This window comes from Eptatretus burgeri, chromosome 16 (assembly GCF_056783735.1).
Source record: "Eptatretus burgeri isolate ZD-2024b chromosome 16, Ebu_testis_v1, whole genome shotgun sequence".
Taxonomy (NCBI): domain Eukaryota; kingdom Metazoa; phylum Chordata; class Myxini; order Myxiniformes; family Myxinidae; genus Eptatretus; species Eptatretus burgeri.
The window spans coordinates 21,969,424-21,985,768 of NC_140976.1; the positions used below are offsets into that span (position 1 = coordinate 21,969,424).

Below are 16,345 nucleotides of genomic sequence, written 5' to 3' on the forward strand. Positions count from 1 at the left end.
CTCAGGGATGAGAGAGTAGCTGAGGAGTTTGCGAACAGGCTGAGTGGACACTTGGGGGGTCTGGGTGCTTTGGAGGGTCCTGAAGAGTTGTGGAACACCTTCAAGACCACCGTCCTTGATGTTGCCGGTGGATGCCTTGGAGTTCACCGCAGGGCAAAGAAGAATTTTGTCTCTCAAGGGACACTGGATACCATTGACCAGAGTCGCAGGGCCAGGCTGAATGACAGAGCTGAGCTGTTCAGGGAGCTGAGGCGTAAAACTGTACGTGCACTGAGGGTGGACAAGGAGGCCTATGTGCGAGGAATCTGTGAGGGGGTAGAGCATCACCTGTGGACAGGTGATTCTCGTCCCGCTTACAGGGGAATTCGCGCATTACGTTCATCCAAGCCCATCCCTCGGAGCACTGCAGTTCGAGCAGAGAGTGGTAGGCTCTTGACAGAGGAGTCTGAAGTGAAGGCCCGCTGGGCCGGTTACTTCGAGCGGTTGTACCAGGCTGATCCCCCAGCTGTCGAGTTGGACGTCAAGGGTGTTACAATCCCTGTTGCTGACCCTCGAATCAACTGTGGTCCACCATCGCTTGTGGAAACACGGGCTGCGGTGAACCAGTTGAAACGGGGCAAAGCTCCAGGGATCTGTGGCATCCATGCCGAACTTCTCAAGGCTGGTGGAAATGCTGCACTCGCGTCGTTGCATGCAGTTTTGTGCTCTGCCTGGAACACAGACATCATCCCAACTGACTGGAAGAGGGGCCTTGTTGTCCCTCTCAGGAAAGGGAAGGGTGATCGCCAAGACTGCAACAACTACCGAGGGGTGACGCTGCTCTCAGTGCCGGGCAAGGTCTTTGCTCGGATAATTCTTGATAGGGTTCGCCACCATCTGCTTGAGCACCAGCGTCCAGAGCAGTCAGGCTTTACACCAAAGAGGTCAACGATTGACCGTATCCTTGCACTTCGTGTACTCACCGAACGCAGACGAGAGTTTCGGCAGGGGCTGCTTGCAGCCTATGTTGATCTCTGTAAAGCGTTCGATTCAGTGAATCGGGATGTCCTCTGGAGGATTCTTGGTCTTCGTGGGGTGCCACCGAAACTGATTGATCTGATGTCTGAACTCTACTCTGGTACTGAGAGTGCTGTGAAGTGTGGTGGTACCGCCTCTGACTTATTTCCAGTTGTTACTGGAGTTCGTCAGGGATGTGTACTTGCCCCCACACTTTTCAGCACTTGTATGGACTGGATTTTGGGAGGATGTCGGAGAGATCAAGTTGCGGTGCATCGTTTGGCAATGTCAAGATCTCGGACCTTGATTTTGCAGATGATGCAGTCATCTTTGCGGAGACTTTAGACATCCTCTTGGGGGCCCTCGAGGTGCTGAATGAGGAGTCGGAGCCGTTGGGATTACGGATTTCTTGGGTCAAAACAAAGATCCAGGCTTTCGGTGACATCTTGGATGCTGCTGTCCTGTCTGTGTCTGTTTGTGGTGAGGATGTTGAGGTCGTGGATAGATTCACTTACCTTGGCAGTGATATTCATGTCTCCGCAGGTTGTGAGCCGGAGGTCAATAGACGTCTGGGTCGGGCCTGGGGAGTCATGGATTCACTGGATCATGGGGTGTGGCGCTGCCGGTACCTGTGCGGGAGGACGAAAGTCCGAGTCTTCAGGTCCTTGGTACTTCCAGTCTTGCTCTATGGGTGCGAGACTTGGACTTTGACCAAGGATCTGAGACGGAGACTTAATTCCTTTGGTACCAGGTCTCTTCGGAGAATCCTTGGCTATCGCTGGTCGGATTTTGTGTCCAACGAGCGGTTGCTGAGAGAGACTCGGATGAGATTTGTTACCTGCATAGTCCGTGAGCGTCAGCTGCGGCTGTATGGACATGTGGCTCGTTTTCCTGACGCTGATCCTGCTCACCAGATTCTCTCAGCGAGGGAGTCTCATGAGTGGAGGAGGCCAGTGGGCCGACCACGTGCCTCATGGTTACAGCAGGTTGACCATCATCTCAAGGAGATGGGGATGGGCCTGGCATCTGCCTGGGGGATGGCCAGACGGAGGCCCCTGGAGTACCGGCGGAAAGTGGACGCAGCGACGCGCTGTTCTGGCACATGCTCCCATACCTGACCTGACGGGTGATGAAGGTTGTGGTCAAGTTTCATCAAAATCGTGTGTGTAGTTTCCGAGAAGAGAGCAAGTACCAATTTTGGGGGGGGGGAGGGTGAAACCTTGCCCCCTAGACCCCCTTAAGGAGCACATATTTTGATGCAGTTGGTACACTTTGGTAAGTCAATGGTGATGAAGGTTGCAGTCAAGTTTCATCGAAATCATGAGTGTAGTTTCAGAGGAGAGAGCAAATACATATTTTGTAGAGTCAAACCCAACCCCCTCCACCCCCCTCCCCACCCCCCATAGACCCCTTTAATAAGCACAGATTTTGATGCGGTCGATACACTTTGATATAACATGCATGACAAAGGGTGTGGTCAAGATTTATCAAAATTGTTTGTGTAGTTTCAGAGGAGACAGAAAATACCTATTTTGGGGATCAAAAAAATCCCTCGTAGATCCCCCTTTAATGAGCGCAGATTTTGATGCAGTCGATAAATTTTGGTCCATCACAGGTGCTAAATGTTGTGATCAAGTTTCATTGAAATTGTGTGTGTAGCTTTGGAGAAGAGAGCAAATACCTATTTTAGGGGGGTCAAAAAAACCCTCGGTGGACTCCCAAATGAGCACAGATTTTGACGCGGTCAACACACCTTCGTTAGGCATGAGATATAAAGCTTGTGGCGAAGTTTCATCAAAATCGTTGGTTTGGTTGAAGTGATAATGACTGAAGTGTTTATGGATTGAGTGACTGACTCATTGATTGACTCAATGACTGACTGACTGACTGAATTATTCACTCACTCACCTACGGACATTGTTCGATCACATAAGCTCACCTGATTAAAGTCCAAGTGAGCTAAAAATCATACGTCTGCCATTTTCTGAAGGCAAATTGGTCCTCTGCTAGTCCTACTATAAATTTGGAATTGGTCACGAGCTTTGACACCAAAACAAATTTTATTACAGACCATAAGCATCAAAAAGCTACATATATCAAACAAACAGTGTCAAATGGAGCACCTCGCCACGATTAGAGCATTGAAATTGCATCAGACGTGGCAATAAGTGTGATGAAATTGCATCAGACGTGGCAATTGTTGCTCCCAGCTTGCCGGCTCAATGATAGAAGATGCCATTTGAATTTTTCCTCCCTCCACCCTTACCCCACTCAGAATCCCATGCGGGCATGGGCAACTTACGAGTAAAAATACCGGAGGGTCGCCCGTCACTTTGACGGGTCTTTCTGCTAGTATTGAAATAATTTACAGAGGCACCTCCTGGGAAAATCGAGAAAAGAGAGCAATGAAAGAGGAGAAGGAAAAGAGATGACCGAGATGCTAATAAGGATAAACCAGTCAATACGAATGAATTGCACAACCACAAAGCATGATCATCTGAACTTCATAATGGTCCACAGGGTAAAGGTCAGTTCCATTCGCTCACCTGTTGCTGCCAGTCGTTTGCCTCTCTCTCTTTTACTTCCTTGGCCTCCTCGAGCTGCTTTATCTTGATCGTGTACTGGGACAACTCCTCTGTCTGAAAACACAGCGGCAGATTGCCGGTCGATCAAACATGGAAGAAAACCCTCAAGAGCAATGAGCTTAGACATCAACATTAAAAAATAATGGTTATTGAAAGTTGTTGTTTTTTTAGAAAAATTAAAATTGAATTATTGAGTGAGGAATCACCCCGAAAGGTTCTCTTACCACCCCTGAAACCATCATGGCATAAATCTAGCAGTAGATATACTGTATACATTAGCAATCACACACTTCGACAAATTTGAATCGGCTTCTCCGATGATACTTTAACCATTGGATTTATGTTTGCACTACCGGTTGATGTGCGCTCGTCCACAGGTAGTTTTGCAGTCAATCCTCCTTGTAAACGAATTCATTACCTGGATGAGTGATCTTCCTAACTGAAAATTCTTCATCTGCTTGGGCAATCTTCCTCACTGACAATTCAACACTTGGCTGAGCAATTCTCCGCACAGACAATTCATCACCTGAAGTTTAGCAATCTTCCTCATAGAAAATTGTTCATCGAACAGAGCGATCTTCTTGAATGATAATTTATACATCTGGCTGCATGATCCTTCTCACAAACAATTCTTCATCTTGCTGTGAGATCCTCCTCGCGGACACTACTTCATCCAACTGTGCAGTCTTCCTCACAGACAATTCTTCACCAAGGGTCTCTTTACAGACCATTCTTCACCAAGGGTCTCTTTGCAGATTGTTCTTCACCAAGGGTCTCTTTGCAGACCATTCTTCACCAAGGGTCTCGTTACAGACCATTCTTCACCAAGGGTCTCTTTTCAGACCATTCTTTACCCAGGGTCTCTTTGCAGATTGTTCTTCACCAAGGGTCTCTTTGCAGATTGTTCTTCACCCAGGGTCTCATTGCAGATTGTTCTTCACCTAGGGTCTCTTTACAGACCATTCTTCACCCAGGGTCTCTTTGCAGATTGTTCTTCACCCAGGGTTTCTTTACAGACCATTCTTCACCCAGGGTCTCTTTACAGACCATTCTTCACCCAGGGTCTCTTTGCAGATTGTTCTTCACCCAGGGTTTCTTTACAGACCATTCTTCACCCAAGGTCTTCCGGTTCCGGTTCCGGTTCCGGTTTTGAGCGGCAAGAGGTCTCCTTCGGGGCTCCCTGCTGACATTCTCAAAGTTAAGTTCCGGTTGTTATTTGTCCCGTTTTAACTGTTTAATTTTCTCACCTACATGTTAATGTGTGTTCCTAGTTCGGTTTTGTTTCAAAAATCGTGCTATTTTGTGAGTATTTTTGTCGACGTTCTTACTTGGTGTTTGAGGCCTAGTCCTAGGTTTGAGGCCTACCGGTTCCACTCGGTGTTCGATCGTTTTTTTTTGTTTGTTTGTTTGTTTTTTCTCCCCATTACCTTCAATTTCTATCCTCCCCATTACCTTCAATTTTCATCCTCCCCACTTTCCAAACATCCCCCATTCTCCCAACTAATCTCTTTCTTATCTCAAAAAAAAAAAAAATAAAAAATAAAAAAAACCTAACAATAACAACAACACGCTCACCTTCTCCCGATTCTGCTACTTCTTCTTCCTCTTAACTTCCTCCTCGTCTTCCTCGATTTCTTTTTTTTTTACACTTCCATGACCTAATCTGTTGAACTCTCTCATACATTAATATTAACAACAAAAACGATCTTATAATGCTTCATCTTCCTCTCTCACACATGTGGTACTCTTTACTGTTTCACAATGCACTTCTCTTCTGCTATTTTAACAGACTGCTCTCATTTCGACCTCTCCTTCATTCCTTGCCTAAAAAATCCAACTATTACAGCGCTTCTTCTCTCCATGCTCTGAATTCGCCTTCATTGCATCCATCAAGAATTGTGTTAAATCGCATCTCTGACCTAAAACTTTTAAAAACCACAGTTTTGCCATGGATGCTCGCTTTCCATCAACCATTCTTTTTTCCAACTTCAGTGCCAACTCACCCCCCTCACCCCTCACTCTCACTCTCAAAGCAACCATCCCACTCTTCTCCCTCCAAGCCTCCCTCTCACCTCTTTCAAAAATTCCCCCTCACCTTTCTCCCACCTTTCATCCCCCTCACTCTTCCTTCTCTAAGTTGCCCCCCTCTCATCCACCAACCTGCCTCCCTCCACTGCCCTCTCACCTCCATCTCTTCACTCCACCTCCTCAAATCCTCAACTGCCATCTTCCTTGTCTCTTGTCCCCCCCTCTCTCCCAGCACCACAGAGCCTTTTCTCCCTCCTCATTCGGCCCCCTCCCCTCGCTATTCTGCAATACCCCACACTCCTTCAGCAACCCTCCTTACCTCCCCCCTCGTCCCTCATCCTACCCTCCCCCGCCCCTCCACCTCCTGCACCCAAAGCCTCCTCCCCTACCTCTTCATTAAATGTGTGGACCTCAAATATCCGGGGCCTTCGCTCAAACCTTTCAGATCTTTCCATGCAGGTTGCCACTGACAAACCAGACATTATCTGCCCTAACAGAAACTTTCCTCTCCCAAGACGTGTCTGACTCCCAAGTATCTCTCCCTGGTTACTCCCTCTTACGGTATGACAGACCTGAGCCTCGTCCTGGTGGAGGTGTTGCTCTCTTCATCAAAGACTCTATTCCTCACTCTCCCTGCACTGCTCTCACTCCCCCACACCCCCAGGAATACCTCTGGCTTCGGCTTCCCCTCCACTCCCACCTCATGTTTATATGTGTACTGTACCGTCCACCGAACAGTGATGACTCCATCTACACCTCACTCTCCGAAAACATGGACCATCTTCTATCTTCTCATCCAAACTCTCTCTTCCTCTTATGTGGCGACTTCAATTGTCATCACGCCAGTTGGCTAGGTGTGGGTACCTCTCTCACCTGCCATGGGACGTCAGCAAAAGCTTTCTGTGACTCATTGGGACTGACTCAATCGGTCAACTTCCCGACCCGGATCTCAACCAATGGTACTCCATCTCTTCTGGATCTGATTTTGACAAATTTCCCTGACAATATCTGCTGCTCTTCCCTCCGCTCCAATTGGTTCTTCTGACCACGACCTTGTCAAAGTAGACATCTCTCTGGCTATTATCAGAGAACCACCTCACCACCGTCGAGTCTGGCATTTCACCCAAGCCAACTGGCAGGGTCTCGAGCAGCCATCAAACTTACAGACTGGTCTCCCTATCACTACTTTCTCAAACATCAACTCATCCTGGGAATTCTTTCAAAGAAACTTGCTCTCCCTCATGCACAGATTTATCCCCTCTCGTGTTCAGTTGTCTTACCCTTCCTCCCGCCCTTGGTTTACTGAAGCTTGTGGCGAGGCAGTTGTCCTGAAACAACTTGCCTTTGCCTCATGGAAAGCAAACCCAACTGAGGAGCAATCTCAGTTCTTTCCACAAAGCTCGGAACAAGTGTGTATCTACCCTCAGGAGAGCCAGAAAACAACATCTTTCTCATCTCAAGTCTGAACTCTCAGACCTCTCTCCCTCCTCAAAATCCTGGTGGCGTTTAATCAAATCTGTTTCTGGTGTATGTTCCCCCTCCATCCCCTCCCTTACCTCAAATGGTCGCACTGCTGATTCCACACGTGATAAAGCTGAATGTCTAAACTCGGTGTTTGCAGCTAAATCTTGTGTCCCAAACCCATCACTATCTCTACCCACTTTACCCAGTCGCACCCAACTGTCCCTGGACTCTGTATCCTTTTCTCCTGACAAGGTGGAGAGCTTGCTTTCAAACCTCGAGTCAGATTCTGCACCCGGTCCAGACGGCATCAGCCCACGTGTCCTCAAAGCCTGCTCTTCTGCTCTTGCTCACCCTCTCTCTGTTCTATTCACCCTCTCATTTTCCCAAGGTCATCTGCCATCTGCTTGGAAATCTGCTAACATCACTGCCCTGCATAAAAAAGGTGCAAAAACAGATCCCTGTAACTACAGAACCAATCAGCCTTCTCCCAATCATCAGCAAGGTTATGGAATCCATCATTGCTTCAGACATGAAATCCTTCCTCTTCTCCAATGGCTTGATTTCCAATCATCAATTTGGTTTCAGACCAGGTCACTCTACCCTGGATATGCTGCTACTGCTCTCCCATCAATGGATGGAGGTCCTCAATGCCAGACAGGAAATCCGAGGCCGTATCCCTGGACATATCACGTGCTTTTGACACAGTCTGGCACCCTGCCCTACTCACCAAACTCTCTTCCCATGGTATTCAAGGCCATCTCCACTCATGGCTCGCAGACTTCCTCTCCTGTCGCCCAGTCAACGTGTGGCCCTAAATGGAGTTCTTTCATCCCCTCTTCCTGTGCAGGCTGGAGTTCCTCAAGGTAGCGTTCTGGGCCCTGTTCTTTTTCTGGTTTCATCAATGATCTCTCGGACTCTCTGGAAAATCCTCTATTTCTCTTTGCCGATGACTCCACCCTCTGCCGTACCATCTGTCATCCCTCAGACCGGCAAGCAGCAGCTTCTTCGCTCACTGCAGATCTGGATAAAATCACAAACTGGTCCAACACGTGGAACATGTCTTTCCAATCCACACAAATCTCACACTCTCACTATGTCTCTTCGAAAGGACCGTTTACAAAACCCCCCATCCACTTTCTCAACAATCCTCTGGAAGAAGTCTTTTCTTTCAAGCTTCTGGGTCTCACTATCTGCCATGACCTTTCCTGGGAAAGTCACATTTCCAACCTTGCCTCAAAAGCCAGTCGCCGACTGAGGAATCCTCCGTCGTGCAAAGTCCTTCCTCGGCCCTCTTGAGCTCCTGACTACTTACAAAGCTTTTGTCCGTAGCCTGATGGAGTACTGCTCTCCCCTCTGGGCTGGTGCTCCTGCCTCCCACCTTTCTCGACTTCACGCTGTCGAAACCAGGGCTTTTAAGATCATTGGCATCTCCCGCAATGAAGCTGAGTCTTTGGGCCTCTCACTCAATCACCGCAGGTTGGTCGGTGGTCTTTCTGTCTTCTACCGACTCCTCTCCAGCCTTGCCCCCCTGCTCTCTCTGCGATTTGTCCCAACCACATTTCCACAGGGCGCCCAAGGTCCGCCAACAACCCCCTTCTGGTAAAACTACCAAAATCACGAATCACTGCTCATCTTCACTCTTTCATTCCTCTTTTTTTCCCGCCTTTGGAATAAACTTCCTCACTCTATTCTTTCCCATTCTTCCCTCCAGGCTTTCAAAACAGCTGTTCACCACCACCTCTTATCTTCCCCCATCCAAATCCTCGATCTTTTCTATCCCCGATAACCCACCCATGCCCACTTCCTTCAATTCTCCTGCTTTCCTTCCTGAAAGTCCCTGTAATGTCCATCTTCTCCTCGCCATGTTCCCCGTCCCATCCCCATCCCTCTCCCTTCCACAGTTCACCTGTGTCTGTTCCCCAATGTTTTGTCCCTTCCACTCCCACCCCTCTTGTCTCATGCCTCCTTGCTGTGAGTTGTGTGTTAGCTCTCATACGAGCCTCGACCAAGGTATACAAAAAAAAAAAAAAAAAGGTCTCTTTACAGACCATTCTTCACCCAGGGTTTCTCTGCAGATTGTTCTTCACCAAGGGTCTCTTTACAGACCATTCTTCACCCAGGGTTTCCATATCGACAATTCTTCATTGGGGGTTTCCTTCCACATAAGCATAATGACAATAAAAATAAACCCCATTGATACTATTTAATTTTAAATAGCAAGTGGGGAGAGGAGTTGTATTGGCTGAGAAGGGACATACGAGATAAAATGAGGGTAGTTGTGGGACTCAAATTGGTGAAGATGTGAAAGGTACAGAAATAGAGCACACACACACACACACACACACACACACACACACACACACACACACACACACACACACACACACACACACACACACACACACACACACACACACACACACACTCAACATGCCACATGTACACTCAATCCAACTTGCAACTTGTGCATACTCTTAATTTCCTCTTGGCCGAGCTATCTCCATTCGTCGCTTCGTGTTACCTTTCGGTATTTATTTTAAAAAATAAAAAAAAAATTAAAAAATTATTCATCTACCCACTTATCCTCCTGGCAGATTATTCCACGCAAGTGGAATAAACAAAATCTCCACTCATGTTTCAGTTTCTTCAAGAATGTTATTTCAAGGAAAAACCAACTTCCTGTTGTCTCAGTTCTCGCGAGTATTTTCTTTACCTTTACACCGTCTTCTGTTCCTGTCAACACCTTGACAAATACTGAAACAAAGCAAGTCCAATAAGAACTGGATGAAACACCTACCCGAGGGTGTTCAAAAAAGATTCGATGATACATACTCAGAATAGTCCAAAAAACGTCAAGGTTTCTTTTCTCAAAACACAAGCATATCTAACTTATAATAAAGTGTTGTTGTTGCTAAATATATTTGCACTTTCATTGAGAAATAAAAAAAAAAAAAAACACAAACCACAGCATGTCTTGGATTACAGGTAAGTATCTTTTTTTCTCGACAACACTTTGAACACCTCACGTATGAATGCTACAAAATAGTCAAATGATGATTTGCATCTTTTAAACTGTGCATCACAACTGAGATGCTTGCCAGCCAGATGGTTATCCTTTTGAACCCTGAGCTCCTTGGACTTTAGGCTCTCCCACCCTGGGCTCCCTGGAGAAAAATCCGGCTGTTCAGGTGTGTGGAGGTTTGAATAGCGGCCGGTAAAACGGCTGCCAGGGTTCAAAGGGTTAACGACACCAATAGATGTTGAAGACGTGGCGATGAAAATTAGAACAGAAAATTTCACCAACCACAGTGGGAAAAAGGTGAAGCGACGTTTTGAGCGCGAGCCATACTTAAAAGCAAGAGAGGGGTTGTGCCATCTTTCTTGCTTGGAAGAAGTACTCTAGTCTTTATGAAGATCAGTTTCCCATTGTGCGATGAAAGGTAAAAATTGATGAAATCACATTTTGACATCTCTGCATTGCCTTGATCAGAAGGGTTTCTATTCAGGCCTGCTTTGACAGTTTGATTTGACAAGATCAAATTGTATCATCTCTTCCCCATTTCTGAAAGTTATCAAGAGCGTGATTCACTTTATAGCCACGTCTTGGCAAACACACAAATAACTAGAACTCAGTAAAACGCAAACCTCCGCCAGGCTGTGCAGTTTACATTTTGTATCCCACTGATAGGCCAGATCTGGATTCAGACCTGAACCAAAATATAATAGTCTTGTTCTTGTCACGTAACCAAGTCATACACCGAGTTTTATCCTAATCTATTTGAAATAAGTATTGTGGTATGAGTATATTTTGGCCCATCTCTCAATGGTGGAAAAAATCATTCTCTCTCTCTCTCTCTCTCTCTCTCTCTCTCTCTCTCTCTCTCTCTCTCTCTCTCTCTCTCTCTCTCTCTCTCTCTCTCTCTCTCTCTCTCTCTCTCTCTCTCTTTCTCTTTCTCTTTCTCTTTCTCTTTCTCTTTCTCTTTCTCTTTCTCTTTCTCTTTCTCTTTCTCTTTCTCTTTCTCTTTCTCTTTCTCTTTCTCTTTCTCTTTCTCTTTCTCTCTCTCTCTCTCTCTCTCTCTCTCTCTCTCTCTCTCTCTCTCTCTCTCTCTCTCTCTCTCTCTCTCTCTCTCTCTCTCTCTCTCTCTCTCTCTCTCTCTCTCTCTCTCTCTCTCTCTCTCTCTCTCTCTCTCTCTCTCTCTCTCTCTCTCTCTCTCTCTCTCTCTCTCTCTCTCTCTCTCTCTCTCTCTCTCTCTCTCTCTCTCTCTCTCTCTCTTCTCTCTCTCTCTCTCTCTCTCTCTCTCTCTCTCTCTCACACACACACACACACACACACACACACACACACACACACACACACACACACACACACACACACACATACACACACACACACACACACACACAGTCACATCTTTGAAGTTACAAACTCCAAACTGGGGTTACAAATATAACTTTATGTGGGGTTAACATCAGCTATGTGGCCGCGGTTTCACGTGGGGTGTTGAGGGGCTGGGTGGGTGTAAATTCTCTATGGAGATGTGTACCATGTAGCACCACCTGGTGGTGGCAGAGAGTATTACAATTTCCTTCGTTATCTTGGCAATGCTGAGGTGAAAGAGCTCTCTCTTCACACTGGTAAATTTGTCCTCCTTCCCTTCTCCCTCTCTCCAACTCTCCCCTCCCCCCCCCTCCCCAATGGAGGGGCTTGTCAAAGCCTGTCATCGTGTATCTGTCATTGTGTGTGAAACATTTCTAGTGGGAACAGACATCAGAATGAATGGGGGTACAAAGGTGGCTGGTGGGTGGGGGGGGGGGGGAGGAGGTGAGGAGCAGGACGTGAGAGCAGGGTAGGGGTGGGGGGGGGCGAGGGGTTAATACACTCTGTGCATGGGTAAATTTGGCAAACAGGACAACTAATTGGTCCATCAGCGAAGCGATTGGTAAACTCTCAGAGTTAAAAAAAAATTTCTGATCTGTATCTGGATTTGTATCTTCACCAAAATCTCATCAATTCATTCTTGTCACACACCCAACCTGTCCACCAAATTTCGTCCGAATCCATCCATAACGGTTTGAGATATCCTGCTCACAGACAGACAGACAGACAGACAGACAGACAGACAGACAGACAGACAGGGCTGAAACACATATCCTCCGTCCACCTTCGGTGGTGCGGTAAAGATGCCACATAACTTGTGTAGGAGTTTAATGAACCGCTTTTCATGCATGGTCCCCCGTTCGATGTAAATAAGCAAATATATGAATTTTGAATCAAAACTGTCCTTGTTGAAATTTTTTCAGAGTCCATGCATGAGAAGTTTACACCCACACCCCAACCCTTATCATCAGTAAACTGGGTGTGGGCTGACTGATGCTAGTACCTACAGTATATGAGAAAACAAATATTTGTTATGGAACCAGCACACAGTTGTCAATTTGGTCAGGTGGTTAAACACTGGTTTCTTTCTCTACTGGCTGGTGTGAGTTCGATTCCCAAGGCTGCTCAGTCTGTTCAACCTGCATGTGACAAGCACTGTTAGTATGTCAAACAGCCTTCAATATGAGTTGAAGGAGGTTTTCGTCCTGCAGAGGACCCAGTGGGCTATTGCTAAGGAAATCTCAGGATCATTATTAGTTAGCAAATGCACACTGGACGAGGATAGAGTTCTTAATTGGGCCTGCTGGTTACATCAACCCTGATGAATGACTGTGCTACTGATGACCCTTAATGACCCCATTCAGATCATTAAAGACCCCAACTTAATGGAACAACTGCTTTAGTCTCTCCTCCTTCGTATGCAGCACAAGGCTGTGGGGTAGCATCATTGGCTGAGGGCATGACTGTGCCGCTGATGCAATGCCCCTATTACCAGTACACTGAATGGTACTCATTTCACCGACCACAGAAGGATGACAAGTTGAGTCAACCCCACCTGGTGTTAATTCAACGGTTAAAAAACGGCCTCAAACTAAAGACCCTAAGATCCCAAGCCAGCCACGCTAACCACTAAGCCAGCACCAGGCTTTTGGTTTAGTTTAAAATCACAGTGGATTTCATATCCACAGACAAGCCGCGATTACCCAAACAGAACACGGCAGTTTGTTGGATTCGATCTTGCAGGGATTCAAATCTGGGTCGATCGAGTCAATTACGACGGCTGATTCACATAATTCACGCATACTCACCAGCTGTTCTTGGTTGGTCTGCTGGGTGAACGCTTGCTGTTCCAGATTAGATTTGGCTTCCTCAGCCTCAATCCGCATTTTCTCAAAATGTTGAGCTTCTTCCAAGGCAGACCGTCTTTCCTCATCAAGCTTTTTGGCATGTGCCATCTGGTTCTCCAGCTCTGCGTGAGATCAGACATGTGGTTTGATTAAGCTTTTTTGGGGGGGAACTGCATCGATCGACCTACCCAAGCCATGTAAAAACATGCCTACCACACGCATGTGCAGATGATATTCACATATCAACGTTCATCAAGTACGCATGATTCATACTTTGCTATGTAATAATCACAAATCACTCATAGGTTTGTGGATAAATGACCAAAATTAAATGCCACGATCAAGGACGGACTTTAGGAGGAATACGATTGCATAGCATCCCTCGACACATGAACAAAACTATTGATTGAAAATCAGATTAAAAGTGACAATATCCAGAGCTTGCCAGTTTGTGTATTTTTGCTACAACTGCCCAATTCACATCAATTCACAGCAATTCACATCTTAAGCACGACATGCCTGGAATTAGTGATAAAGTCATCGGGAATCGGGATCGCGTGATACTCGTCGCTTGTAAAAGTCAGCGACACAAAATGTACGTGCTTGCTCCGATGTGGCTCGCCTCCGTTAGATCAAGTGGGGACAGCAGGACACCAGGAGAATTTACAGCTTGAAGAAGAAATAATAGAATTAGCGTGAAAGTCATTTCTTGAAAGGTGTGCTGATGAAAACATCATCGTGAGAAACACAACACACGTGATTATTGCTCGTGTTGGAGTAAAAGAAAGCCAATTTTCCAGTCTGGCTCCATCGTCGCTCTCAAGAGAAAGGCAATTCTGGGAGAAGGAGTCTCATTTAACACATCGAACTCTTTATCTGGAGTTTTGCAATGAGACATTGGCCTTTGCTCGCCGGGTTCGGCTCCATTCTCCATGAAGATGGCCTGTCTTATCGCCCTTGCAGCAGAACACGGCACCGGTAATTAAAATAAACACCACGGCCTATATGGAAACACGAGAAAAAGATAAATGCTGCTGCACCAGGCTCGAAGACTTTTCCTGGTTAGATTTGAAAAAAAAAAAATAACCTCAATCAAAAACAATCATGGCACCCACAGTCAGAGAGACTGGAATTTGATTCAACGCAGTTGATTAAATGGGTACGACGCCTAATGGTTTTGAAAGGAAGGCGATTGCCCTGGATTTTTGAATTACACTTATCAAAAAAAAAATGTTGTTCAACTCTGATTCCGCTTCCTTTTTCAGGCTGAAATCGTTTTGGTGGAATATTGTTTTTCTAAGCAGGAAAATAAAGAGTCTTCCTGCACCACTCGCCCGTCCCCTCCAAAAGGGTTGCCCATTATGGCTTCCTCCTGTGCTGATGCAAGTGTGGACAGGTGGTTCTCTTTCAGGTCACATTTCAACCGTGTATTTGGCCGTCGTTGTTGAGTTTTTGATAACATGTTTGCTGGACTGTAGATAGTGCTGGAGCAATGGCATGAGGTTACAAAATGGGAAGGATGGGCCAACTGACCTTTTCCTCGTGCCTGAATGTCACTTTACAGATCAAAGATTATGAAATGCACCTCACAGTGGGTTGGAACTACCTAAGGCCTGCATTTGGATAATCTCTGGAACACCGCATGACCCACCAGAATTGCACATGTTTAACAAAAGTGCAGTCATTGTGGTGGCTGACGGGATGGCCTGGAGGTGTGCACACTCATCTCTTAAGATGTCTAACCTGGGTTCGAATCCCGGCTGAGCTATAAACTGCTTATCCTGGTGTTTCACGGGCAGGGTGATTCATCAACGTGTGGGTGCCATCCCTTGGATGGATGTTAAATGGACGTCCCGTCTGCGATCATTGCTTGGCGGACATTAACCCTATTCAGATGTTTCGGTTGTGCGGGGAAGGGAGGTCATTTTAACTCCTCCATCAGAATCGAGTCCTTGGTATCGAGTGGCTCCAATCACCGAGTCGGTACTGTTCTGCCCAAGCAGTTTCCTCGGCAGGGATTACACTGCACCGGTTTGCCTTTTGCCTTCCAAGCACAAGAACTGCGCAGGAATTGAAAATTTCTCTTAAGTCCCAACACACAATGACTTCCTTTCTGAAAAGGCACCACACAGGCTATTTAAACATCCACAATGAAATACGGTACGATCGGACAACACAGTAAATGGGGATAAAGTATAACGCTGCAATTTTGTGTCGGCCGGTGGCTGCGCTTCCTTGTGTGCAGCATAAACAGCATGGTGCAGAGAAAGGAGCAATAACGTCGCATGATGTAGAAGCTCGGGCTGTGACCTGAAGTCAATTATCAAATTCGATTGAAAGAAGTTGGAAGAGATTTCATGTTTCTTTGGTCTGACTCAGCTTAAAAAAAAAAAAGAAGTACAGCTAAGTTTAGACGTTTAGACCACCAAGGACCAGGACATCGTGTGCCAGGTGTCACGCACCCTTAAAATGGGGGAGTGGGGAAATCACATGATTACAATGTGCAGATGGTGAGGCCCATTGTCGTTCTCATCATCACCTTATGTGTGGCATTGGGTGGGGCGAGTGGTATGGGGGTAGACCTATCTTAAGCTACTGATTTTTTTTGTTTTTTTTGTCTTTTTTTTGTTCAGAAATAGAAGTCAAAACATCATGACATAAACACAAACCGAACTAGAATGCAATCTCGGGACATGCTGACTCCTGCCATTTTGTTTCTCTTCTAATAGGTCATGGCTATTTTGTGATCTGGTGAACTATGATTAAAAAAAAAATTTTTTAATGAAATAATTCTCTGCATGCATGTTCCGATTATGTAGAGATTGCAAATTTCTTCCATTCTGTTCATTCTCTTATTCTGACTTGCAGTTTTCGTTTCGAAGGCAATGTTAGAGTTTGTTGTTTTGGGTGTCGATGCTTGATTTTACTTGGAATGGCCACAGACTTCAAGATCGAAAACCGCTTGGCCAATTTTACTCAAAATTTGCATACGTGCTCAGGGTACCCATGGACAAAATACATTTGGTCCACTACTCCTCCCTCCCACA

The 16,345-nt window shown here is 46.2% G+C and overlaps 1 protein-coding gene across 1 annotated transcript in view; it reads right to left on the bottom strand.

The window, feature by feature from the left end:
* LOC147010692 (radixin-like) overlaps nucleotides 1-16,345 on the bottom strand; it is a 72,737-nt gene that overhangs the window by 5,437 nt on the left and 50,955 nt on the right. Inside the window, exons 10-11 of the mRNA XM_085859331.1 lie at nucleotides 13,260-13,420; nucleotides 3,543-3,635 (exon numbers count right to left, since the gene is read on the bottom strand). Of these exons, the coding sequence (XP_085715457.1) occupies nucleotides 3,543-3,635; nucleotides 13,260-13,420 (254 nt within the window). The remainder of the gene's footprint in view (nucleotides 1-3,542; nucleotides 3,636-13,259; nucleotides 13,421-16,345) is intronic.